The 26,638-nt window shown below is 35.2% G+C and overlaps 1 protein-coding gene across 1 annotated transcript; it reads right to left on the bottom strand.

Annotated features, from left to right (window-relative positions):
- Nucleotides 1–43: 43 nt before the first annotated feature.
- On the bottom strand, nucleotides 44–26,196 carry LOC108194762 (phosphoinositide phosphatase SAC2). The gene is made up of 16 exons (XM_017361699.2): nucleotides 25,536–26,196; nucleotides 11,021–11,225; nucleotides 10,731–10,896; nucleotides 9,819–10,041; nucleotides 9,379–9,455; nucleotides 8,252–8,439; nucleotides 8,081–8,178; nucleotides 7,723–7,856; nucleotides 7,490–7,618; nucleotides 6,256–6,637; nucleotides 5,448–5,569; nucleotides 5,263–5,370; nucleotides 3,575–3,739; nucleotides 2,030–2,161; nucleotides 864–972; nucleotides 44–565 (listed from the first exon to the last, which is right to left on the bottom strand). The coding sequence occupies exons 1-16, from the start codon at nucleotides 25,650–25,652 to the stop codon at nucleotides 449–451; spliced, it is 2,472 nt and encodes an 823-aa protein (XP_017217188.1). The 5' UTR covers nucleotides 25,653–26,196; the 3' UTR covers nucleotides 44–448.
- Between the last annotated feature and the right edge of the window lie 442 nt (nucleotides 26,197–26,638).

Below are 26,638 nucleotides of genomic sequence, written 5' to 3'. Positions count from 1 at the left end.
CTTGTAACGTTACACTATATACTAGATCAGAAAGTACTGCATCCAGACAAAGAAGAAATTTTGAGCAATTAGAGCAGACATTAGTTTAAATAATCAAATAACTGAATACATGACAATGAACCTACCTTTAGTTGACATAATATTTACATCAATGGCAACATACCGAGTGCTTATAAGTTCTAGAATATTTTTTTGAAACCAATATTTATTTACTCTTTTCAATTTCTGCTGTAAGCGTACTACCAAGGCATTCACGGTCACAATATTTATGCCCATATCATTTGCAAGGGATAGATGTCATTTCATGAGACATCCAATTAATGGCGTGCTGCACTCCATTTCTTCATAGCTTGTAACTTTCCCTGCCATCTACACTCATTTCTCTGTGCACATAAACCCTCTCAAGGAGGATGTCAGGCTTAAAACCCAGCGGTAACTCTGGATGATATCAGAAGCAAATTGTCTCCCCCTGGTTTACCCAGCGAACAAAACTATTTGAGAATTCATCAAGAACCTCTTGATTAAGACTATCACTGGACAGCTCTGTCCCCGTCATCTCCCTACCCTGCTCGTAGAACATAAATCTTGTAAAGATTAAAAGATATTCTAGATAGCTTTCAAGTTCCAAGTTAATCTCTATATAGAATAAAAAAAGGTATTTTAATTCAGGTTCTATTCTCATGTTGTATTTTGTTCATAAAACAACATGCTAACACTTAACAACAATGGTAATATCTTCATAACATTAAAAGTTAAAACTACCCCTACCATCCGCAATGCAATTCTTTCTGTTCAAGATTTAGTAAGATCGACTGTAATGTCAGAAAGAGTGTCAAGCGCAAGCATACAAAACTAATACTCACCTTCATGCTTGACCCATAGCCACTGGTGGATGGAGTAGTCTCTCCAACCAGTTCGTTGACAAGATTTTCAGTGGACAATGTAGCAACTGAAGAGTTCATGCCCGTTGACCTGCAGTCATTAAAATGCATCAGAATGCGTTTTTTTTTGTTAATATGCAGTAGAAAAATAACATCAGCATCCCAGCTCAAAAAGCAAGCTTAAGTTTAAGACCAACAAGAAGAGTAATACGAAAGATAAAATTTAAGCTGAGAAACTGATGCGCCTACAAGTTCTTGTAATCAATTATTTCATTAGGCTGTTTATCATTTAGTAATTCTCTTGAGCTACTTTGGCCACGAATAAAGAATATATTAAAATACATTTAGTTTACAGGACTGTTGCAAAAAGATTAGAACATAATTTACACACCCAGGACTGCGAAGAAGAGAGTGTGACCTACCACCTTCTGACCTTTTGACGTCAAGGATTTTTTATCAAGAACAAGTCTACAAACTTTACAGATATAATCAATTCACATCTTAATCATTATCGTCTACACCCGGCACTAGATATGTATAACAGTAATATGCTGATCACCTATTCTGTATGCAAAGTTAGTTTTGATATTTTTTTCATTGTTTTCCATATATAAGGCCTCCAAATTTAGTGTATTCTGTGTAGATCCATTTCATTTACCTGACAGTACTACATTTGTTAAGAAAAGAAAAACCTTATCAAGATATCATGTATCAAACTTTAATTATGAGTCTGGACAGCTGTATATATGTGTCATCTATTCCATCTACCACTAGAACTCCAATATCACCCTGGACTCCAACAAGCATCTATACTAATATTCTTCATGGATACCTTTTCTATGGTCTCTACAAAAAGGATAGTACACCTTGATAATTAAAAAAAAGAAGAGAGAAATGAAAACCTTCACTCTACTTGTAAAGTTAAAGATATATATTAAAAGGGAAAACTATCACACAATATGTCTGACCACTTTTTAAATATATGAATATCAGCTTACAAAGACCCTTTATTTTCTTTAAGCCTATAGGAGTGACAAACATAGTGTTGCTCGTGCCCAAAACGTCCAACAGCTAAAAGACGCATCGTTCCACCATATGTATTATTCAACTAGGTGCTGACTGCATAGCTCTACTTGTCAAAGAATTACCTGTCAAACAACTCATCGCATGAACTTGAAGAGGAGGAGAGCCAGCCAAGATCTATAAAGTTTGAGTAGTCAGATGCATCTCTATTGTCATCATCTCCATAATGCTCTTTACGACGCGTCTCAGGGTTATATCTGTGATAATATTTTAACCATGTTAAGTAAAGTCGGATGTCAAAGGATAATAATCTAAGCACAAAACCATTTGAGATGAATAAAAGAAACATAGATATATTACTTGCTAGAAGTAGCCTATTATAGTTGCCAACATACAATTACACTTATGAATGAAATCTTAAGTAGGGGCCCTGAACTCATTACAGATGGAAATGACTAAGACAAAGAAGTCAGATTGGGATGGTTCGATGTTGGTCAATAATGTGAGCGCCTTCTAGTCGGATAGGCCATTAAATAGATCAGAATGAATATACTAAAGAGATGAAAATCAAAGGTTTGTAAATTTCGACTTTACAAGTAATCAAGCCAATCTAAGGACAGAAGTGACTAAAAAAAAAAAGTTCCCTGATAGGGGAAGAAAAGTACTTGTAATGAAGTGCAAAGCAAGTAACATAGATGATTTTACGATACCTATTGATTAGATGCTTAAGCACTTTAGGTGCCCCTAAGCATCTATATTGAAGAATAATGTTGAAACATTGGTGACATTCCTAACCAATATTTTAAGTCTGCAGTGAGCGTCACAGGTTGTACGGAAAAAAACATGTTAAAGTTTCATATTCTGCGATGTATACGAATTACAAAAAAGAGCAATCCTCCAAAATCTGTGCTCGGTTGCAGAAGTATCTTGTACAATGTTAGGTCAATAATACTTAGGTTCGAGTAGTTACAAGTTACCGACGACTTAAAATCCAGGACCAATCCAAAAGAGTTGGAACTTCCTGCTGAACCAAAGAGATGTTAGGAGTAACTTCCGGAATTCTACACTGCATGCTATTAATATGAAAACGGTCCGTTTGACATACGCGAATTAATTTGAGGATATAGACTTGGGGAGGCCGATTAGTCATGAAGGACAGTATAAGATATCCTACACGTAAAAATGAGTAATAATTTGTAAGGATTCGGCAAAGCCAGCTAGTCATGAGGGAGGGTATAGAATATCCTACATGTATAAATGAGTAATAATTCGATGTTTCTAGGACGACAAAATTCACTAACAATGTGTACAACAGCACCTAGGATTTCTGGTTCCACCGGTGGTGGAAGAAAAATAATATACATCCTGAACATCATTACACTTGCAAAATTTATTTACACATAATAACGTAAGAAGAATGTTTACAACTCCCCGGAACTGAGACAATAGTATCCAGTATTATTTTCTGCAAGTCAATGACGATCCTTCACTAAATAACCTTTAAATACCTAAAGATCAGCAATATATAAACAGATATGACACATTCATTCGACATTAAACGCACATATCATTCAGCAATTATGAGAACTGACTTCCTCGTACAAAAAAGCATTAAGATATACCATACTGATATCAGTTACTGAACATAATTCAAGGAAGAACGATCCGACCTTGAAAATTTCACATCACTATCACAAGCTGATACATCTGGTGTTGACTCACTATGCCCTTTGCTTCTCTCTTCACCCTTAGAAAAGTCATCACTAGAGGCAAACCCAGGTGATCTGCTTTCACGAAGTATGTTCCCATCTGAGACGGACCTCTTGAAATATGACCTTCAAATAAATAAAAAGTAGTGATCACATTAATATATTACATTACATCTCAGTTACTCCCTCAGTCCAGCACAAACTTGCTTATTTAACTATTCAAAGTCAGATCAATCAAACTCTGACCAACAATTAAAAAAATATTGCAACACATAAATTACAAAACAAATTTTTTAACAAAATAGAGTTGAGCTAATATTTGATTTTACTTTTTAATTTGTAAATTATAACACATTTTCTAAATTTGTAGCCAAACTTTGATACATTTGTCTCTGAAAAGTCAAAATAAGTCAGTTTGGGGGGATCGGGAGGATTTTACAGGTATTGCAGAGCATTTAATGTCAGCAAAAAAGTGGAATATGTAAAAGTACCCGGCTAAATAAGACCTATAACAGTGAAAAACTGAAACTAAATGGAGCAGCCTTTATAGAGCTTCATGCTTGCAAAGCACATTTATATGTCAAAAAGTTAATAATCAGAGAAAGTCTCTAGTCAGATTTAAACCCATGTCATCTAGGTAAAGAGGTTATAGGGATAACTACCGCGTTAACTGGGCATTAGCATCTGGTTGTTTTAAGGATAAAACAGAACCTAACCGCCCCAGTTCATAACGATTTGGTCTGGGTTGGTTTTGGTTTAAACCCGTATACACAAGAACTGTAGAACCAAAGTCCACACCTTACAAATAAAAAACACGAGATACACGGAGATGAGGGAAGCGAGACTATAGGGATAACTACCGAGGCACTAACTGGAGGTAAGCATCTGGCTGTTTTAAGGATAAAACAGAACCTAACCGCACAGTTCAGAACGGCTTGGTCTACCCAGTTCTAGTTTAAGTCCGTATACACAAGAATCGTACATCCAAATCAGTAAAAGTAGTCAGCTGCACCTTGCAAACAAAAAAATTAAAAATCACAAATCAACATTGATGAAGAAAAGGATGACCATTGATATAAGGAGAATGTGGGTATCCAGACTAGAAGCAAAGGAGTTAGATCAGCTGAAAGTAGCGTCTAGACTGAAGAATACTCGCCTATAAATTCTGTCAGTAAATGGCGGAGTAGGAGAAAAGTAGAGAAGGATTGTGGAAGTGAAGCAGGACTTGGAAGACAACAGACTAAAAAAAACCTAATATATTATATAGTTAAAGATATACAGGCTAACTACATCTCAGGTCTTTAAATAATGCTAAGCAGATAGATAGGCAACATGTCTAGAATACATGGGTCATATGATACAATCATACAAAATGGTGAAAGGATAAAGAGGAAATTTATTTAAATTAGTCAGTTCAGGAGTTCAAACTGAACCCAAATGCAATTCCTTTTTTCCAATTTGTGAACCAAAACCAAAGCAAACCAAATATGAACTAATAGATGGTGTTTATTGGTTCATCTGGCTGTTATTTGGAAAATTATGCCTATACCTAGCACTAACCATTGGGATAAGCCCATTGGTCCATAATCGGCAATGACAAGAGCCATAGATACAGAAACATAGACAATAAATGAATAGCTAGTCCATACTTTCCATTTTCATCAACTTGGCCATTCCGGTATACATTATAGTGTTGGTTGTAGTTTAGCTCCAAGACTTCAGGTTTCCCATGTTGTGGCTGAAAATACCCCAGGAATCTGCCAAAATATAGTCATCTAATATTAAAATCAAGTAAAAAGAAATGATTATGTGACTGATGTAAAACCTAACTTACAAATTAATGGCACTTTGTTTTTCAGCGTCCATGTAGGCATTGCTGTAGTAACGCTGGAGAGTTCGAAAGAATTCTTGGGATTGTGTTGCGGCCTTCCACTGCCCCCTTCTCTGAGAGAAAATCTACGCAGAAAAAATAATCAGGGTGTTACGAATCTTTTATGATCAAACCACCTAATAAATAACAAAATGCTAATATAACAGAAGAGACAGTCAACGATGCAAAAGAGAGACAATCAGGAACCCAATTACAACAGAGTTCAAAGCACACCGGAAACCAAAATATCTACGCAGATTAAACATAGAAATTGTTAACATGGGATACCTTAACTTCTGTTTTAATATAAATATCTTTTCTGTTTTTTCGACTTTCTCTGCAAAACATCATACATCATATGAGGTTCCAATTTGCTGGATGAACTTGGAAAAACTCTTCTCAAGATGGACTCTTCAGTTCATTATGACATTTGCATCATATTCTAGTTATATGTTTTAAGAGTAAGGGGCTTCGGTGAGAAAGAAAAATATAACAGAAAAAATTCGAGTACCTCTGCAATGGTCACTTCTTGTTCCAAATGGTTGAATGAAAATGAAAAATGGAAAACATGTCTTTTACTATTTGTATTAACATATGATACTAAAATTACATCATTTCAGCAACTTTTACATACTTGGCCCATAAATTACAGCATAACTAGCACTTACATATAAAATTCTTTGTTTTCAATCATTGTTTCTATTAATTTGTAAAATCAATTTGCCTAATCAATCAAGGCACATAACTTTATCTTTACAGGAAAAAAGAATACCTTGTTATGTGCAGCTGAACCACTATACTGATGTGCCAGAGTGTCGCCCATTCTCTCATAAAACCTCATTAAGTCGTCTGCCAAAGGATCATCAAGGTCTATCTTGGAGGAATCTTTGACTCCTAATGCATGAAATTGTCGTCCCAAAGCAATCAATCCGTATGCATACTGAGCAACATTTGTGCGATCTAAACAATCTATACAATTAGTCCTAAGAACACCCTTCTGGAACAAGGGTGACTTGCCATAATAATCCTCATTAGCAACATTACTATCTCCATTTGATATTGTCTCGACATTTTTGGCATCTTCGGGGTCATTGTGACTCTCCTTGCTGATATCACGACGTGCTGGTGGATACAAGTTGGCATAAACAACATTCCTGTGGTGATACATAAATTGAAACAGTCACTACACACCAGTACAATCGAAGTAAAAGATCTAAGAATATTTAATGGGGCATTTAATATCCATTATATGTTTGAAACTAGTGTGGTTTGGCATTAGCAGTAATATGGGTAATAGGTTACCACGTACAAGATAATTAATATGGGTAATACGTAACATCATAATTTAGCGGATATCAGATAATCAACCTACTAGCTAATAGATTCTTTATATTTCTGAGAGAATAACTATTTCAGTACAATAATCCAACTGCATAAGAACTAAAACATTTATTACAAACTCAAGCAACACGAATGGCATATTGAATACAAGATCCCTTAGGATCAAACATAGTATCAGGTTCAGGCTAAGAAGAGTTTTAGTCTCCAATATCTCACGATTCAGAATTTACACCTTTATTGCTGCTCCTTAGTAAATTTGTTTTGGTGAACCGCTCTTTACCTCTATGGCCTTCTATGTGATGGGCAGTATTAGATGTATAAGATCCATTTGGGTTTTCAGAACATGTTCGGTTCAATGGATGGCACAAGTTCACAAGAAACATAGTGGCATGTCAAGTCTAGTATTTGGTTGACTATTAACTCATCAACAAAAAGAAAGGTTTACCAAGTAAGCCCAAAAGGATAGAATAAATTAAGGCATGTGGCAGAACTTTCCTAAGAGTACATCCAGAATATAATAGAATAAAGTAATAAAAAATTCATGTAGTTATGTTAGTGGATGAATATAGAAAGTATACATAAATATTTTATGCACATCTGAGTCATTTTACCCAAAGATTTCACAGATAACTTCAGAACAAGTCAACAGGATGGAGAAAACGCACTTGAATTCAGGCCAATTTACTGGCCCCTCAGATATTGAGTCTGGTGCTACTTGGCAATAGAAAAAGCCTGTAAGTGTCAATGCATAAGCAGCCACTTTGCCCAAACTTAGCAACACAGTTGTAGCTTGCCTGTAGATTAGAAGGTTTGATGACAAAGATAAATAAGCGAAATCAGATCATTATTCAAAAGGATAATCATATACATTAGGATTCTGAATAGAGAAGAGGAAAACCTCCGAGAATGTTTGTTCAAATCCCAGTGAATGAACTTAAGATTATTCTCCTCTGACATGTCTTTATTGATGATTTCAATAGCATTGGCAAACTCTGTTCGAAGAATAGACTCTCGAGGCCTTTTTTCATTTGTCTATGAATCAAAATCATATAACTATCAGCAAAATGCTAAAAACAGGAAACTAACTTTTCTCTGTTCCAAGATGCACACATTTTTTTTTAGCAAGTATCACTCATAAATTAATCACAAACAACTTTAAGTGTCTAGCATTTTTGAATCATAGTACAATAAAGAAACCTCCGGATACTGGATTGAAATATTTAGCAACAGATTCCTTGAAACTTTAAGTTCCTTACCTTGATTAAATTTAGGATTATAATAGGATTCCCATATCTCTCCACAAGATTTTCGAAGTGAAGTCTGGTGGCCTGATAAGTTTGATCTCTCTTTGACACTGGAAAAAGTCACTATCAGTCCAAGACTTTCAGATTAAATTACTGAGAACCCATGTAAATGTACTAACATACATATAATATCAGGCTTGATATTAAGGCGTGATGTTTCCTGTGACCAAAAAAGTGGAATTGACCCACGAATTTGAACAACCGAACTAATTTGAATAGAAAACCCTTCAGAAGCATCCTCGAACACAATTTGTTCCGTCTCTACATCATTAGCAACTCTACCGTGCTCATTTACACCACGCTTTAAATACCTGGATTCAAAAGGGAAAAATAGACAACCAACAGATAAGATGTACAAGAACTGTCTTCTTAAAAAATCAAGGCCCCAGTCAAGATAAGAAGAAAGAGTGAAAGATATTCCAAAACGGAGAAAGCACATGTAACAGATTACATGAGAGAAGGACTATAAGCATCTAGAGTTCTGACATAAACAAGGTTGAATTCATTCCACCTATATAGAGATTTTAGGATATAATTATCTCTTTTCCCAAAGCATTTTGTTGTCAGACCTTAGCCATGTCGATGAATGTGATATGGCATTCATAAACTATGAATTCATTATAGGCTTGGCCAAAATAATACCAAAACACATCCATTCAAATGTAGCTCTGGCATCACTAGAAAACCAATGAGTCAACAGAAAATAGAATATTATGAAGTACAGTAAACTGTGTAACTAGACATTAACTACAAAATCAGCAGATTTTAACACAACAGAGAAAAAAGTATTATGATATCCCCATATTTAATTTCTAACCAATAGATACATCATGAACATTGTTCATCTATTCCTGCAGCGAAGAACTTCATCGTATCAGTTCAAGCAACCAAGAATCTGAATTCTGAACAAAATTCAGTAAACACTTCGTGCATCAATTGGTCCACCTTCAGAGTTTCGTCCTTAATATATGCCTAACAATTATAACTTAAACATCTTTAGGCATTGAGATGCTCATGTTCAGAAGCCAATGAACCACTAAAGTATGTCACTTCAGAGTCTTTGGGGGGAAAAGTATTCAACAAGCAGAATATATTTATAGAATTTATACATCACTAGGTTGGATCCAAGGTTAACAGTTAACATTCCATCGAACTACAGGACATGCTTTTGTAATGCAATTTTCACTATGCCCCCCCATTAAGTGACACAACTCAAATTTAGAAGTTCTTAACAAGATGTACATGCTAACCTTGTCCCAGCATAATGTCGTGAACGTCTTGCAATAAGAGTCAATTTGATGTCCCTCCCAGAGAATGAGTGTGTAGTCTGGAATTCAACAACATACATCTATCATCTATCAACAAATTATCAACTTCTGCATACACTAAACTGATTGAGGAATTATAGAGTGCAAACTTAATAATCAACAAACTGTTTTTGACAACAAGATATAGGATGTACTAGGTCTTCCATAAACAAATCATTCCAGTGCTCAAACAACTAGATTTTCCTTGAAGACAACGCCATTAAGTAGACTTCCATTCTTATAAAAGAAAAAGTTGTTTAAGAGATTGAAAGAGCATAAGCTACTAGTATTGTATTCTGATGAAGGAAACAACAGAAATCATACACAATACACACACACACATACACATAAATAAATAAAAATATATGACAACCAACAAGCACCTGTTTAAAAAAACCGTAGACCAAGGCTACAGTCCAAAGAGTGTTCTTCACAAGATTCCGGATGCCACGACTTAAAAACTCATTCCAAACAAACATAGTTTCATAGAGGACCGTCTCTGCCACATCATCGCACATGTTCTTTTGAAAACTGCACATGACATTGTATGAATAGCTAAAGAAGAAGTCCTTCGTAAGATCCACAGTGCACAAGAGCTTCTTGTATCTGTATCATCATAATTTTTAAGAAATTAATGCTGGCACTACAAGAAACATTACATAAACAGTGAGGGTGAAAAGGAAAAGCATACAAAGCCTTTCTTATGAATTATGATGGCTAAAAGTAAGGTTCTCTTAATGCCAACTCAATGCATAAAACCTTGCCAAAGTATATTGATGTAATGAACTGATATAGTGAAGTCAACTTGGTAAACTAAACTCAGTTTGTTAAAAGCAGTAACAAAATGGATGTTAAGACAATATATCTGGTAATGCAATTTCCAAAACATGTAGTCGCTGTCTTCATACTTTCTGTAGAAAAGTATCTAGTAGTTGGTACGTGGTAGACATGTCAATGTACCTGGGAAAAATCATGCATGTGATGTAACAATGAGTGAATCGTATTTAAACAAGATTGGCCCCTTCTGTCTTTTATTAAGTGATGACTCATGGAAAACAAAAGAATCTAAAAAATTTAGACAGTAATATTGCAACAGTGCAGAGGTGATAGGATGGGAGAATCTACCCTCCATTATTTACTGCATGCCCTCAAACTTGGGCATATACTATCAAGCAACAGCCCAAGAGTATAACATGAACTGTGCATGCAACCCTAGTAAACCACAGTGACAACTGACTTTAAAAAGTAAGACCTTTTGCAAAAATATTACGTTCTGCATGGAGATTGAAGATCACCTGTTTTCATTTTTGGAAATAACCATTTCTGCTAGAACTGCAGGGTTTGGAAGTGGAAGTATCTCACTCTTGGAAATTGCATAAATAGTGTGACCACAAATAGCACCAATTGGCTTCCGCTTTGTTATAAGCAACATGTAGTATGGTCCCAGAAACTTGATGAAACCTAGAAAGCAGCAAAGAAATCCATCATATAAATAGTTTTTATCTCACAGGTAGCTTTTGCTCCATGTACTGGGTCATAATTACCTACTATAATGAAAAGAAAACGCAGTTGACAACCTACATACCAACAATACCATAGCAATTTGTAACAAACTTGAGCCCTCCTGTGGATTTGTTTCCCTCATTTATACGCCTCAACAGGTCAGCGCATTCTCGTTGTGTATATACAGTAGAATCTTCAAGAATGTTGAGCTCAAAAGGCTCCAACCTGTCTATCTTTAACACTCTCCAGTATGTTCTACTCTTATTCCTTCCTACCATATAAAAGTTCTGCATTGAAATATTTGACAAATAAAGTGATTTAGACATGTCATACTACAACTTATGGTAACAATACATAACAGGAGGGGTACAGAATTAAATGCATCGATATAGAACATCTAAAATTTTGTAAATTGAAGAAAAGAAATCATTTTATTCTTACTCTGCTTGTGAAAGTCAAACCAATCTCATATTTAAAAAAAAAAAAAAAAAAAAGAGAGTACATAAGAGTATAGGATGATGGAAAAAACATAAAACAATAGGCGCAACACTGTTGGCTTTTAGAGCGTCCCCTTTGTCCGACATGGCTAACATCTATGATTATTTTATCTTTTAGAAATTGCATTGGGCTCCAAACTTACATTGATAGATAGGTGTGCAACATTATGGATTGGTTCATACTTCATAATATAACCAAATCAAGATTAATACTATTCTTGAGTTTTAAAGAGTTGCCACAACCACTTTAAACATTATTTTCATATTAAACATTCCATAATATTCATGAGCAAACAATTAAAATTTTATATTTCAAACAGTACTTATTGTATTTGTATCCATCAGCAAGATTTGTTGAAGGGGTGACGTAATAGATCAATGCGCCAACCCAGACTTAAAAGTTGTGGAGGTTGTTTAGACGGATCAGCCTTATCTTGTTACAAGAAGGCGACAAGTAAACAACTAATAGAGTTGCTCTATATGTACCTAATAATGTCTTATTAGGTTACGTTGTGTTGACAAGAAAATAAAGTTTGAGGAAGCATTTTCAGAATTTCCAGGGGCATAGACGATCCTTTGCCTTCTTAAGTAAAATTCTTTAACTCAAATATATGCTGCAGAACATGACATAAAAATAATAATGTTAGGTCCAAAGTATCGTAGAAGGGGGGGGTTGAATACGATACTCACTACAATTTAAAATTCTTTCGAATCTTGCGGATAAATAAATTGCAGTCCTGTAATGTGTTTCGTGTTCCGGATATTTATTGGGTCGGTTTCTGAGGATATGAAAATATTAAACCAACACACAATATTTTCCAAGGTATATCTGTATATTGATAAATACCTCGAAGGTGCTATAAATCCAAACCCGAAGGTTGGCTACAGAGACTACAATACACTCTACACACAAACGCCTATCAAAACAGATCTTCTATCTAAGCTCTCGTATGTGTGTAGTGTGTGCACTTTACAAAGTGTGTAGTTATCTTCAAATGAAAATACAAAGCTCTATTTATAGGCTTTACAAAATCTAACCATGGTTAACGAGTTCGTCCTGGACGACTTGAGTTCGTCCTGGACGAGTTCGTTTTATAAAAATAAAACTAACTCCCCAGAATGATTGAAGTGGCGCCAGTTATATATATACATATATATATATCACAAACTTGCGCTTGGATACACATATGTATATATATGTTTGAATGAGAAGGTCAAACATGGCGCCAGTCAAAACTTGCGCCCTATGGTACTCCACTGTGATGCCTTAGAAGATTTTTACTGAACTTGCGCCTTTGGACATGGTTGGAGAGTTGTGGCGCAAACTTTGACCAGAGTCAAAGGTTGCGCCTCAACGGAGCACACTGTACCACAGTTGTTGCCTTAGACAAATTCCAGGAGATGTTGCTTGATCACAGTTGGGGTCGCAACCTTTGACTTGGTCAAAGGTTGCGCTCCATCTCAGTGTACTATCCTGACTTAGCCAATTTTGGAGACAACTTGTGCCATGGATGATAAAGAGGAGGCGCAACATTTGACCGGGTCAAATGTTGCGCTCCAAGTCCCTTGTGCACTGTAATATGACTTAGAAAAATCTAAGTACACCTTAGGTGATGAGGCGCAAACTTTGACCAAGTCAAAGTTTGCGCTTCAGTCGCGTTCTCTTCATTGTATGTGTACTTAGTTGTTTTCCCTTGTACTCCCATTGCACCATTATATATATATATATACATATTTATAATATTAATTGTGTTTATTTAATTACTTGAATTACTTGAATTCATGTAATTCACAATTAATATATATTTATATATATATATATATATAACAATGAATTCTTTGACAATATATTCTGGAGCAGCTCGATTGACTTGATCAATTAATTCGTTGATCGAATTCACTGAATACTTTCGTACGTCCTGACGTCCTGTGCACTGGTCTGGTTCACGAACGACTCGAACTGAAATAATCCTTTGAATCCTTTGCTTGATAATGTACTTGATCAGTCATTCCGGGTTAGATGTTGCTTCGATTTGTTGATTATAAATAACCAACCAAGATATATAGAAATATCTTGCTTCAGGGGTTGCACTGAAATCTTTCGAGTACTTAGACAACATCTTCATTGCTTCCACAATCTTGAATACTTCAATCTTTATTTTTCACTGAGGCATGAACATATTAATGAACTTCTTCCAGTGAACTTATTCCTTCAAGACTGTAGATGGCTTCTTCAACCTTTGTCTTCGTATCTTCCGATTCCGGTGCAGGCGTAGTGTTATTTACTTGTCCTGTTCTATTGTTGAGTTATCATCCCTATGTAACATATAGGGTTGTCTTTACATTTAGACTTACAATCTCCCCCTATTTGTTTGTTAAACATAACAAGCAAATCCTCTGGAGGATAACTCAACTAACACTAGAAAAAGTAAAGTCCTGGACTAGTAAATAATGCTACAAAGTTTCTGGATCATATAATACATTTCCAGATTTCATGAATAGAAATAACAAATGTGCATATCACCTTTATTTCTCTGGTTCTTGCTTACCTGCCAGATAATCCTCATAGTCTGTCTTGAAGAGAATTCAAAACATTCCATTATGCAAAGAACAATCAGCAGCTTCATTGAATTCTCCAGTGGTAATGAATAAGTTCCTATCTACCACTTACTGAAGAATAGATGTATCACCATGATTCCTCACAAGTAAAGAACAAGTCTTTGCTTATGCTTCTCCCTCTGTCAGAGATAGTGGTGAACCAATACCACTGTTTCTTAGGAATCATACCACGTACCACCTGAATAAAGATACAACACAGTGGTGAGATGTACATGAGTTGTTATTACTTCTCCTCCCATTACCTTGATCAAGTACCCCTTGGTGATAAGTAGCTATCTCCCCTTAGATGAAAGGTCAATCCTCCTCCTTAGTTGAAAGAAGAATCTCCCCCTCAGTAGTACACAGCTAAAGAGTAGTTTAATCCCCCTTAGTTGTAGACAGCAGAAGAAAGCTAACTTACTTTTTCTTCCCCCTTTCATATATTCTCCCCCTAAATATATTCTCCCCCTTAGTTGTGGAATCCTCCGAGGATATGTGGTATCAAATAGGTCAAGGAACGTGTACAATACTTCCTGTACCAAAAGATAATCTCCCCATAGAGAACTAAACAACGCTAAAGCTGGGGTCGAAGAAAGAGTTCAGAAGAAGGGTTTACTTTGTTTGGGTTGGTCCCTATGCTGAAAGAATAGGTTCCAAACGGAAAATTAATGAGTAAAATCTGACAACCGTGTCCCTTTGTTGTTACCAAATGATAAAGCTTCCCGATATTTTTAGGTTGCAATACCAATTGTTAGATCCCTGATAAGGTTTCGATAACATCTTTAACATGGCTCCAACGGCAGTCAGTCGAACATTCCAGTGAAAGTATCCACTTTGCGTTTAGGTATGAATTTGGTATTCAGTGGGTGTCTCACAAAAATGTTCTGCAGGTGTATCACTCAACACTCAAATTTCTCTCGGTTTTTGGGTAAGGGTGTCACTCACGAGTTCTGTAAGTGTATCCCTCCACACAAATACTGAGCTTCCAAAATGCTGAGTACCTGCAAGAAAATCACCTTAGCCACCCTTAAGGGGGGGTCACCGGTGGTGCAATGGGAGTTCGTAATTCCCAGTCCTTGCAGACTCATCAGATAAATCCGAATCATGGTCCACAAGTTGCCAACCACTAAGTGGCTTATCCAATTAAGGATCCAGAGTTGTTTGCTCTGGGAGGTTAGAAAAAGGCTTAATTATGGCAAAGGCCTAAGTCCTCCTCAATGTCTGTGAAGACACTTGATTCAAGAGAATCATCAACCATAAGTTCACACCGTGAAATGGAATGAACCGTAGTTGCTTCCGTCAATTCTTTCAACAACTTGTGAGCTTTCAATACCAATTATTATTATATGTACCTCACAAGTGTTTCACTCTTCTCAAAATCCTATGTGTTTGCACTCACTCATGCTCACATATTTCTCATTCTGATATCTCACTGGTTCTTCTCAGAATCTCACCAAGTGTTTAACTCTCAGTGTTTGGCTCACAGTGTTTCTCTCAGCACTCAAAGTATGGTCTTCTGTACCTGCATGAGAAAATCACCATAGCCCCTTCAAGAGAGGTCACTGGCGGTGCAATGGGGTTTCGTAAATCCCCGATCCTCAACTGACTCATCAATAAATTGACTCATAGTCAGATAGTTGCCGATCTCCTATAAATAGGAAATCCATTCCGATTGGATCCAGATCTGTTCTTATCTGGGGAGGGAGACGAGAATCCTGAAGAGTTTGGCAATTGAGATCCTCGTTTCCTCCTTACACCTGTAAAGGCATCAACCATCTTATCTACCGTAAAATGGTAAATGAAGAAGTTGCTTCTGGAACAAAACCTTTAACCTCACTGTGCACTCTCTTGTATTGTGTCCATAAGATTTTTTGTTTAGGCTCTTCATCAGAGTGATTACTGATGATGTGCTTGACTCAATACAAGATGCTCTGGCTGACGAGCGAATTTCAATGGACTCATCCTTTTGAGAGAATGATTCCAGAGACTGTTTAATTGCCTTTTCAGCTCTATATTCTTTTGGGAGAATACAGATGAGCAACAGTTACCTCAAGTTTGAAAACACCTTTTCTCCTTGAGAGGTAGAGCTGTGGGTACACTATCCCTCACATCCTTATTTGCTGTAACGAGTACAGTTTCTCCCTCATTGACCTCTAGTCTAATAAGTTCCTTATTACTCCAGGGGAAAAGTCGGGATGTGTTCTGAATTTGGTTTTATAGTCTGGGATAAAGATTGTTGGTTTTCAACCTTATGACTATCTAGGAAAGCCAAGAAGCTGATTAAGTTCCGAAGAACAGAAAGATATATAAATGCACTTTGGAAAGTCTATGATTTTGAATGAAAGCATTGCATTTTATCTTTTGAGAAAAAATGAACCAGTTGTGAGTGTAAAATGATTTTCATAAAGAATGACAATCACAACCGATGAAAGAATTAAAGATTTCCTTTAAAAACTGGTTTGAGTACGAGAGTCTGAATCTATGCATAAAAAGTTTAAATGAACTTGTCTTTGAAGAAGACACAGACTCCTGTTTCTCACTACAATTTTAAAAAGGGAAAAAGAAAAATTTATGCGCTACAGTGTATAAAGCACTCGCCACACTAATTAGTGAAAAGGCCTCATACTAGCACATCGTCAAAATAGACGCTGCAAGTGACAAAGATCACCAAGTACACAAATACAAGATAATCAATGTCTCGTCCTATGACGCTACATGTATAGATGCAAAGTATTCTAAGAAATATTTATGAAATAGAGTAGAGGATACCAATTGTTGAAATCAAATGATAAGAAAATTTCTTTGAAGAAACTCACCACTCCAGAACATAAATATGAGACAGAATAAAGATTATGTTGTCTCCCTTGTACTCAGAATATTAAACACCTAAAATATATTAGCACCAGTGGTTTTAAGAAATATGCAACAATATTTCACCAGTGCCAATACATCACAATCAATTCACAAATAAAACATCAATAAAGCATCAAAAATAGATACCAATTAAATATTTCAAAAATGAATTAATCATGCTTCTATTATTCTATCAAAGTCAATCATGAAACAAATAGGCATATAATTGTCATGGATCACAATTTAACTAAGATAAAATAATAATTACTTACGCAATATCATATGATTATCAGATGAGCATATAACAACTAAAATCATGACAATCATACAAAGATATTCGCAAGCCCGAGGGAATGTTGAGGAAAAGTTCACGAGTCTTATATAGATAATCATTAAACATAAGTGAACTCACACAACTCCTCGCAGAAAAATATTAACAATTAATATTAGTGATCTACATATAAGCATGCAAAAATATCACTAACACTAAAAGTATCACAACTATATGTAGTTGGACATGAAATAAAATACCAATTAATATTTCATCAAATATCCAACACAAAAAGTTATGCTTCAAGTATATACACTAATATAAATGGATTCAGCCTAGTGAGAATCTAAGTAACTCCACAAATACTAGTATATCATGACTAAATTCTAACTAGATTCTAACCACATACCAATTACTGATACAAGTCACAAGTCTAGAAACAAATAAGTCATGCTTCAGATTTTATACCTATAAAAATGAATTCAACCTAGAAAATAATCCTAAGTATGTTCACAAATACAGATATATCACGACTAGATTATGACAAAGTTTCTCTACTAGATACCAATTGTTAAAGAGGTATAGATCAAGAAAAATAACATAATTAAGTCATGCTTCATGTCATCTCTAATCATTTAAATCATGAACAAATAAGTCACTTAATTGTCATGCAACATAATTTAAATAATTGAAATAACAAACGCTCATGCTAAAACATATAATCACCATCTAAGCATGCAAAGCAATAAACATGGCAATCACATAGAATAGCAAAAAGCACGAGGTACTGGATTTTAAATAAATTCACAAGTCCTATGTATAGACAATTTAATACTCATGAATTCATTCAAGAAATACGATAGACATGCTCATGAAAGAAGTAATACCTTATGTCAACGAGCACTAGATCGAGCAGTAGGTCCTTAGGTTCTAATAGCAAGATCCTTAGGTTCCAGGGAGTAGAGAGTGCTTCACAGAGTTGCTGGAAATAGAGTTATTTCCTTGTTCTTGACATCTTCTTATTATAACAAGAAATCAACCTCCTTCCACAAATGACAGCTTCATGAGAGAATAAATCCCCTGTCTTTCTTACAATCTGTAAAACAATATCTATATAGTTGTACAGGTTAAGCACAGTATCTTTAGGGTACCATTCCAATAGATTAGGCAATCCCCAAAAATAACTATAAACCTCTTAACAACTAGATGGAAAGGCTCTCTAAAATCCACTCAGAACCATGAACATTGACATAAAGAAAATATAACATGTGATCAATTTGCAGTTAAGTAAAGTGATAAGTTGAATACCTCTGAGACTTGACATTTCAGTTGATGTACCTTTCTTGTACTGATCAAGTCAAGTGGTTGTTGGCATAAGTCTTGGCAGGTCTAGAATCTTCCAAAATGCGCATATTCAAAAGATCCTTGACTTCCTTTTATTGCCATCATTCTTTAGGCTAACTAGTAGGCCATAAAGAATTGCAACTTTCCAACAAACTCATCATATCACTAATCTGCATTCACTTAGCATTTATCTTGCACAAGTGACGTTAGTCCACATATAATATAATCATGGTATCACAGCACTTATATTTGTATTGTGTGTGTCTTGTATCATGAGAGGTAATAATTTGGATACCAAATATGACTCTAGCAAACAGATATTAAAATAATATGCTAGTCAGAAGTCATACCACGTCCGTGACGATCATCAGGTGTTGGACAGCAACTCATAGAGAGCTGGTGAAGAAAGAGAATACAAATTCCGTTGGATCTGCAACTGCAAAGTCCTTGAAATGTTGCATGAAGCTTCATCTTCTAGCTCACTGCATTATCCTGAACCCGAGTCTCGTCAATGGTGCTTTAGTTCAATCATGAAGGTCGTTGAGTCCCCTAAGATGTAGAGTCCTGAACTTGAAGATTCTGTTTCCATCATCTTCATAACCTTCTCCTTTGTAATAACCCTAAGCAACCAAATTGGCTTGTCCCTCGTAACAGAGCCAAAAACATCCAGTTGGAATCTGAATACCCGACAAGTACTAGGTACTGAATTGTCTTTAGGTCAGGGTATCAGAATCCGCACAATCTGCTTTACAACTTGATTGAGATCATATTGTTGTGCAATCACTCAATCTGGATCCCTTTAAGAGCTTCTGAATCTTCCTCTAGTTTCACTTCAGATTGAAACCCAAAGAAACAACATCTTTTTACAATAGCTCTCCTAGTCTTCACTTCACCATTCGGAACACTTAAGAACTAGAACCCGGGAATGATATTGACTCCAAACCCTTTGTCTAAGCAGATACGTTCTTGATATGTCCTGTTCATCTTCAATGTGGTGTTGAGTTTGACTAGTGGATCCACCAAATGCTCCCCCTAAGCTGTTGCTGGGATCTCCTTAATAATCCTTATCCTTGCAAAGAGATTCTGCTTGGATCTGAATAATTATAATACCAACGATATCACCTTTAACAGCTTGGAGCAAAGTGTCGTTCAATGTCCTATCCAGACTTACAATCACCTTCTGTTGATTAATCATAATCACCCTGTAGACTGTAGACTCCATTGAGTAGCCGAGGAAAATATTCTTTGAGCTTCAAATGCAAGATTTGCAAAGAGGCATTTTCCTCCAAACACATACCAAGAGTTAGTGTTTGCTTCTGATTGGCCACTGACAAGAATGGTGTCTTTCTGGATTTATCAATGATCAGGGTTCATCTTGATCAACCTTCATCTGTGACGTATTATCTTTTGAACACATACGAACAACACGAAAGAATCTAGAGTAGTCAATGATCATCGCAAAAAGAAATCTGCATTTGTTTGCAGACATACCATTAACTGATCCGTAGAAATCCATATGTATCATCTGAAGCGGCTCAGTAATGTTGATCATATCTTTGCTTCTTTGTGATGCTCCTTCGACTTCCCTATTGACATACCTCATAATCTTCATCCATATTGAATTCCAGATGAGGTAGTCCTCTCACCAATTCTCTTCTTACGAATAGAAAGAGCTCCTTGTTTTGACATACAAGTGTGAGAGCTTCAAGTGCCATAGCTAATACTTATCTGATGAAGCTTTACTATCGAAACAGCTTACTCCATCTTTAGTTAAAGTAACATATTAGCTACGAGCAAATTCACATCCTTCCTGATTTGAGATAAAACACAATTCCATTAACTGACATAATGTCCTTTGTTAGAGAACAGTCTGATACTAGGAATTTGTGTGCTTTGACTCTTTCAAGAAAGATATGTTTCCATGATGACATTCCAGGAAAACATGCATGTCCCGCAAGAGAATCTTTGTTGTCATCTTTCAAAGATTATTGACGGAACTGCTCACACGATCACATTTGCTAACAGGGTACTTTTGGTAAATATATGATTTCAGCTACTCAGCAAACAGAGTGAACCAAAAATCATATGGAACATATGTAACCTGCAATCACAAATGGAAAGAGTTCTATGGTCCCCAATCATAACTGGGTCCGGATGGATTAGAGATTTTTCTTTAACAGTGGTAACAACAGAAGCAACCTTAACATGCTAATTCTTATCTAGACATTGCCCTAATGTGATTCTCAAACATGCTTTTCTAAAATCAATGCAAGTACAAAGACATGCATTCATGATATGAAAATAAGCAGACATGATGTTGAATACACATGACAAATAATCAAAGATAAGACAAGAGCAAGATAGGCAGTTATGCAATTCAGAAGATTCAGTACTCTCTACTTAAACCAATTAACACAAGTGTAACAGGTATAAAGCAGAATTACAGATATTCAATAATCTCCTAAAAGCATAATGATCATAGACAAATTAATAATCACATTATCAATTCATACTAATCTCACTCTATTGTTATATGGCATTATACTATCTCTATTACCTAAGTCAGTTTTAGATCTAACATGAAGTTCGAAAAGTTCTACTGACACAAGGTAGACAGTCCATCATAGAACAAAATAAAATCCTTAACAAACAATTCAGATAAATAAGCAAATCTAGTTGTACTAGGGAATCTGAAAGTAAGTGTTTTAACAAAGTTATATATGCTAGGATCATAACCCCTAAAACTAAGAGTCGTGTTCCAAAGGAAAGCTTCTAATCTCACCATTGCAAATAATCAAATCCTATATATTCATACACATGTTAAGAATCTGCTAAAGACACATGCACAAGATTATCATCAATCCTAGTTACCAGAACAGTGATCTAGCATACTAGTTCAACATTATCTATTGTGATGATATCATGCTTGTGCTTGTGTGTTAAACAATTCTACTCGAAGATTTATAACATGCTTTAAATATAAAGAAATAAGTATTGCATAGTTAGAAAGAATTCGTACCTGAGATGTGCGAGTTGAGTCATCTTCAGAGAATGCTAGGATAGCCAGATAACCATAATCATCCTTCTCATCAGCAACTGATCCAGCTCACACCTTTCCTAAAATAGCATAAGAACTTGTTGTGATGTTTCTTTCAAAACATCCACTTGAATTTCAGACAAGCCCTATCATCCTTGTTTGTCGAGGCTTCAATATATATAGCAACCCTTCTTTGCTAAAGATACCAATCAATATTATGTGTACTGACCAACTCAGTTTTGAAACAACCTCCTTGAACTGAACCCTGAAGAGTCACCACTTGAAACCAATGGATTCCATCTGAATCTGACATGACTAAAAATCTCAGACAGTGTTATGCTAATCCTTGAAGTTCTGTCCTCACATTCTTCAAAAGTGTTAACTTTCGTCGACTTGAGCTTCCTCAAATTCAGTAGTTACAAACTCTCCTGTTCAATCCCAAGGTTCTGACATTAATGCACGAAACTGATTTGGTACGGTAGTAACTCGATAATTATATCCTTAAACCTCCACAGTTCTTTGTCTTTGATTCAGTTGATTCTGGATGGATTTAGCATTGCTACAATTCACTGTGTAATTGTATATCCCCGAATCACTGAGTTAGATTGAAATCCCTTGAAGATTCGTCCGTAAAAACTTCTCTTTTCCTACTACTAGTGGTGCCATTCAAAGTTGACATTCCGAGCCCTGGAAAGATGCTTCATTGTAGATGTAGCAAATTCCCATCCTGATCTGGTGATCTGATAATCAAGTCGGAGTAATTACTCAGATCAAGGCCTGAAGTACCTTCTTCAAAATCCACTTTTAGTAGTACCAAATTAGTCTTCAATGGAATCTTCTTCGAATCACAATCATCTTTGTCGAACATAGAAAAACTGCTTCTAATAATCCTTTGAGTAATCAATTGGATTGGGTCATCAATGTACTTCCATTACCGGTTCTGAGAATCTGGTATTTTGAAAGTCCGATGTTTGTCTTGTAATCTGTCAGCCTGATCTGTCTCAACTAAATGTCAATCTGATTTGTCTTGGAGTAGAATAATTAAAAAGGTTACGGGACACTTGATTATTTAAACTAAGTTTAAATTATAAAGACAATAAATTTAAAAATAAGTTTTAAAAGATGAAAGAAAATAAAGTATAAAATAAACTTAGTTAAATCTATAAAGTAAATTTAATTATATTTAAAAAATAAATTCAAATAAATTCATAATAAACTGAATAAGTTTAGAATAAATTTATTTCAAATTTATTTAGTAAATATATTAAAATTTATTAAATAAATTTAATTTTTGAAAATATTCAAGTGTCTCGTCTCCAATTAAATCATAGCTTCCAGAACAAATTAAATTGAACTCTTGAATTTGAACTTATATCCATAATCAGTTAAATCCTCTTAAATTTATATTTTATATTTTAACTTAAATTTAAATCATAAACTATAAAAATTTAAATAATAAATTTATAAAATTTATGATAAACTTAATAAAGTCTAAGAGTAAACTTTACAAGTCTAAAATAAATCTGAACAAATTTATTAAATGAATTTCATAAGGTTTATAAAATAAATTTAATTAAGTTCATAAAATAAATTTAATTAATTCATAATAAACTCAATTAATAAGTTTAAAATAAATTAAATCAAATTTATAAAATAAACTTATTAAAATTTAAAATATAAATTTATAAGTCCTGGTCCAAAGTTCAGTATCCAACAGATAATCCTTGCTTAGGCCTACGGACAAATTCAGCAACACAAACCGGAAGAACATTTCCCCTAATCAAATATCGAAAGCTAGGTTCTTGATTTTCCGTACGATTAGGATCTTGATTTGTATATCAATCAGCCTGGCTCTGATGCCAATTGTTAGGTCCAAAGTATCGTAGAAGGGGGGGGTTGAATACGATACTCACTACAATTTAAAATTCTTTCGAATCTTGCGGATAAATAAATTGCAGTCCTGTAATGTGTTTCGTGTTCCGGATATTTATTGGGTCGGTTTCTGAGGATATGAAAATATTAAACCAACACACAATATTTTCCAAGGTATATCTGTATATTGATAAATACCTCGAAGGTGCTATAAATCCAAACCCGAAGGTTGGCTACAGAGACTACAATACACTCTACACACAAACGCCTATCAAAACAGATCTTCTATCTAAGCTCTCGTATGTGTGTAGTGTGTGCACTTTACAAAGTGTGTAGTTATCTTCAAATGAAAATACAAAGCTCTATTTATAGGCTTTACAAAATCTAACCATGGTTAACGAGTTCGTCCTGGACGACTTGAGTTCGTCCTGGACGAGTTCGTTTTATAAAAATAAAACTAACTCCCCAGAATGATTGAAGTGGCGCCAGTTATATATATACATATATATATATCACAAACTTGCGCTTGGATACACATATGTATATATATGTTTGAATGAGAAGGTCAAACATGGCGCCAGTCAAAACTTGCGCCCTATGGTACTCCACTGTGATGCCTTAGAAGATTTTTACTGAACTTGCGCCTTTGGACATGGTTGGAGAGTTGTGGCGCAAACTTTGACCAGAGTCAAAGGTTGCGCCTCAACGGAGCACACTGTACCACAGTTGTTGCCTTAGACAAATTCCAGGAGATGTTGCTTGATCACAGTTGGGGTCGCAACCTTTGACTTGGTCAAAGGTTGCGCTCCATCTCAGTGTACTATCCTGACTTAGCCAATTTTGGAGACAACTTGTGCCATGGATGATAAAGAGGAGGCGCAACATTTGACCGGGTCAAATGTTGCGCTCCAAGTCCCTTGTGCACTGTAATATGACTTAGAAAAATCTAAGTACACCTTAGGTGATGAGGCGCAAACTTTGACCAAGTCAAAGTTTGCGCTTCAGTCGCGTTCTCTTCATTGTATGTGTACTTAGTTGTTTTCCCTTGTACTCCCATTGCACCATTATATATATATATATACATATTTATAATATTAATTGTGTTTATTTAATTACTTGAATTACTTGAATTCATGTAATTCACAATTAATATATATTTATATATATATATATATATAACAATGAATTCTTTGACAATATATTCTGGAGCAGCTCGATTGACTTGATCAATTAATTCGTTGATCGAATTCACTGAATACTTTCGTACGTCCTGACGTCCTGTGCACTGGTCTGGTTCACGAACGACTCGAACTGAAATAATCCTTTGAATCCTTTGCTTGATAATGTACTTGATCAGTCATTCCGGGTTAGATGTTGCTTCGATTTGTTGATTATAAATAACCAACCAAGATATATAGAAATATCTTGCTTCAGGGGTTGCACTGAAATCTTTCGAGTACTTAGACAACATCTTCATTGCTTCCACAATCTTGAATACTTCAATCTTTATTTTTCACTGAGGCATGAACATATTAATGAACTTCTTCCAGTGAACTTATTCCTTCAAGACTGTAGATGGCTTCTTCAACCTTTGTCTTCGTATCTTCCGATTCCGGTGCAGGCGTAGTGTTATTTACTTGTCCTGTTCTATTGTTGAGTTATCATCCCTATGTAACATATAGGGTTGTCTTTACATTTAGACTTACAAATAAGTCAACTGTAAAGGTCACCCATTTTTCCTTTAAAGTGAAGCCTGTTCATTTATAATAAAGCAAATAACTCCAAACATAAAGTGTAGCATCCGTCAACTATATAATCATGTTTACGGCACTATGATAATCTGCTTCCGCCACATTCTAAACAACCGTTACAAGTAACCAATACGCAGAGGTCTTTGGCTAATTTCAAATGAACAATGCCAAGTCAAACTCTACCACACATACAAAAGTTCAAACAGGCTGTCTAACTTATGTTCAATATTCTGATGCTAAAAATCATACAACAATAACTTATCGAAAAAATTACATTAAACAGTGTGATCTTAAAACATGAGCTAAGATAAGCATAGTCACAAGTTACTAATAAATGCGTAAAGAAGAATGATGAGCAAGTGAAAATTATGTACCGAATAAGTTTGATAAAGGCGAAACTTGTGCATAACGATGGAACGGGAAGCAGCAACATGAGAAGAAGGAATGTCTTGAGATTGCGAGTGTGACTCATCTCCATTTTGGGACGCCATTTCCGATTGATCCTGAAGTCTTTACAGAAAAAACAAAGTAGAGCTTCTTCTACTTATACAATTTGGATTGGAGATCCCGAGCCCCGAGCCCGGGAATGACTAGAACGGCATTCAACAAAACACGAAGCTAGGTTGCTTCAAATATAGCATTCTTTCACTTGTTCTTCCACCTTCTTCCCATTCAAACCCTAATTCCCCAAATCTTTTCACAATCAAACCCTAATTTCACAATCCAAACTGCCAGATTTTCAAATCTAGAATCAATATAATATATAATTTCACAAGTAAAGCTTGAAATTACGAAATAAGGATTGTTAAATGATTTATTTATAAAATAATTAAGGAAGCTTGGAATTTCGAAGAAATGAAAATTAGCGGAGATACGAAGATGATGACGATGATGATTGACGATATGTACAATATGTATATATGTATGTATGTATAGATGTGTGTATTTATGAAACAGTAAATAGATGATTAGAGAGAGAAAGAGGAAGAAGAGCTTATACAGAGTTTAGATCCAAAGAGAAATGAATACCACAACTTGGTGCTGTTGGCTCCACATATACACATGTGTAGCTTGTATACTATAAAATCCATGTATTTCCTTTTATGTGCTAAAGTTATATTACGGTCGCAGTACTTGAAGTTTAACCTTTTTGCATGTTTGTGATTAAAATTTCTATTCAAGCTAATATGGTGTTTAAATATTTTATTTCTTGCCATGTTTGTGGTTGTGTGTCTTTTCGGTTAGTCAAACCTTCTGAATAATGTTAATTAAGGGTGAAATAACTAGTACTTAATTTATTTTTTATTTCATATATTTTTTTATTATTTTTTTGCCACAAGAAAATTGAATTTCATTAAAATCTCAAATCATCCAACATTATAGTATAAAATCGGGATGAGTATCTCCAATTTTCCACGTGCGATCGGCAAGGGAATAGCTGTATCTCGCTAAATAGTGAGCTACTCTATTCGCGGAC

The sequence above is a fragment of the Daucus carota genome, chromosome 7 (assembly GCF_001625215.2).
Source record: "Daucus carota subsp. sativus chromosome 7, DH1 v3.0, whole genome shotgun sequence".
Taxonomy (NCBI): domain Eukaryota; kingdom Viridiplantae; phylum Streptophyta; class Magnoliopsida; order Apiales; family Apiaceae; genus Daucus; species Daucus carota.
The sequence above is the reverse complement of the archived record's forward strand: the minus strand, read 5'-3'. Positions and strand labels throughout refer to the sequence as shown.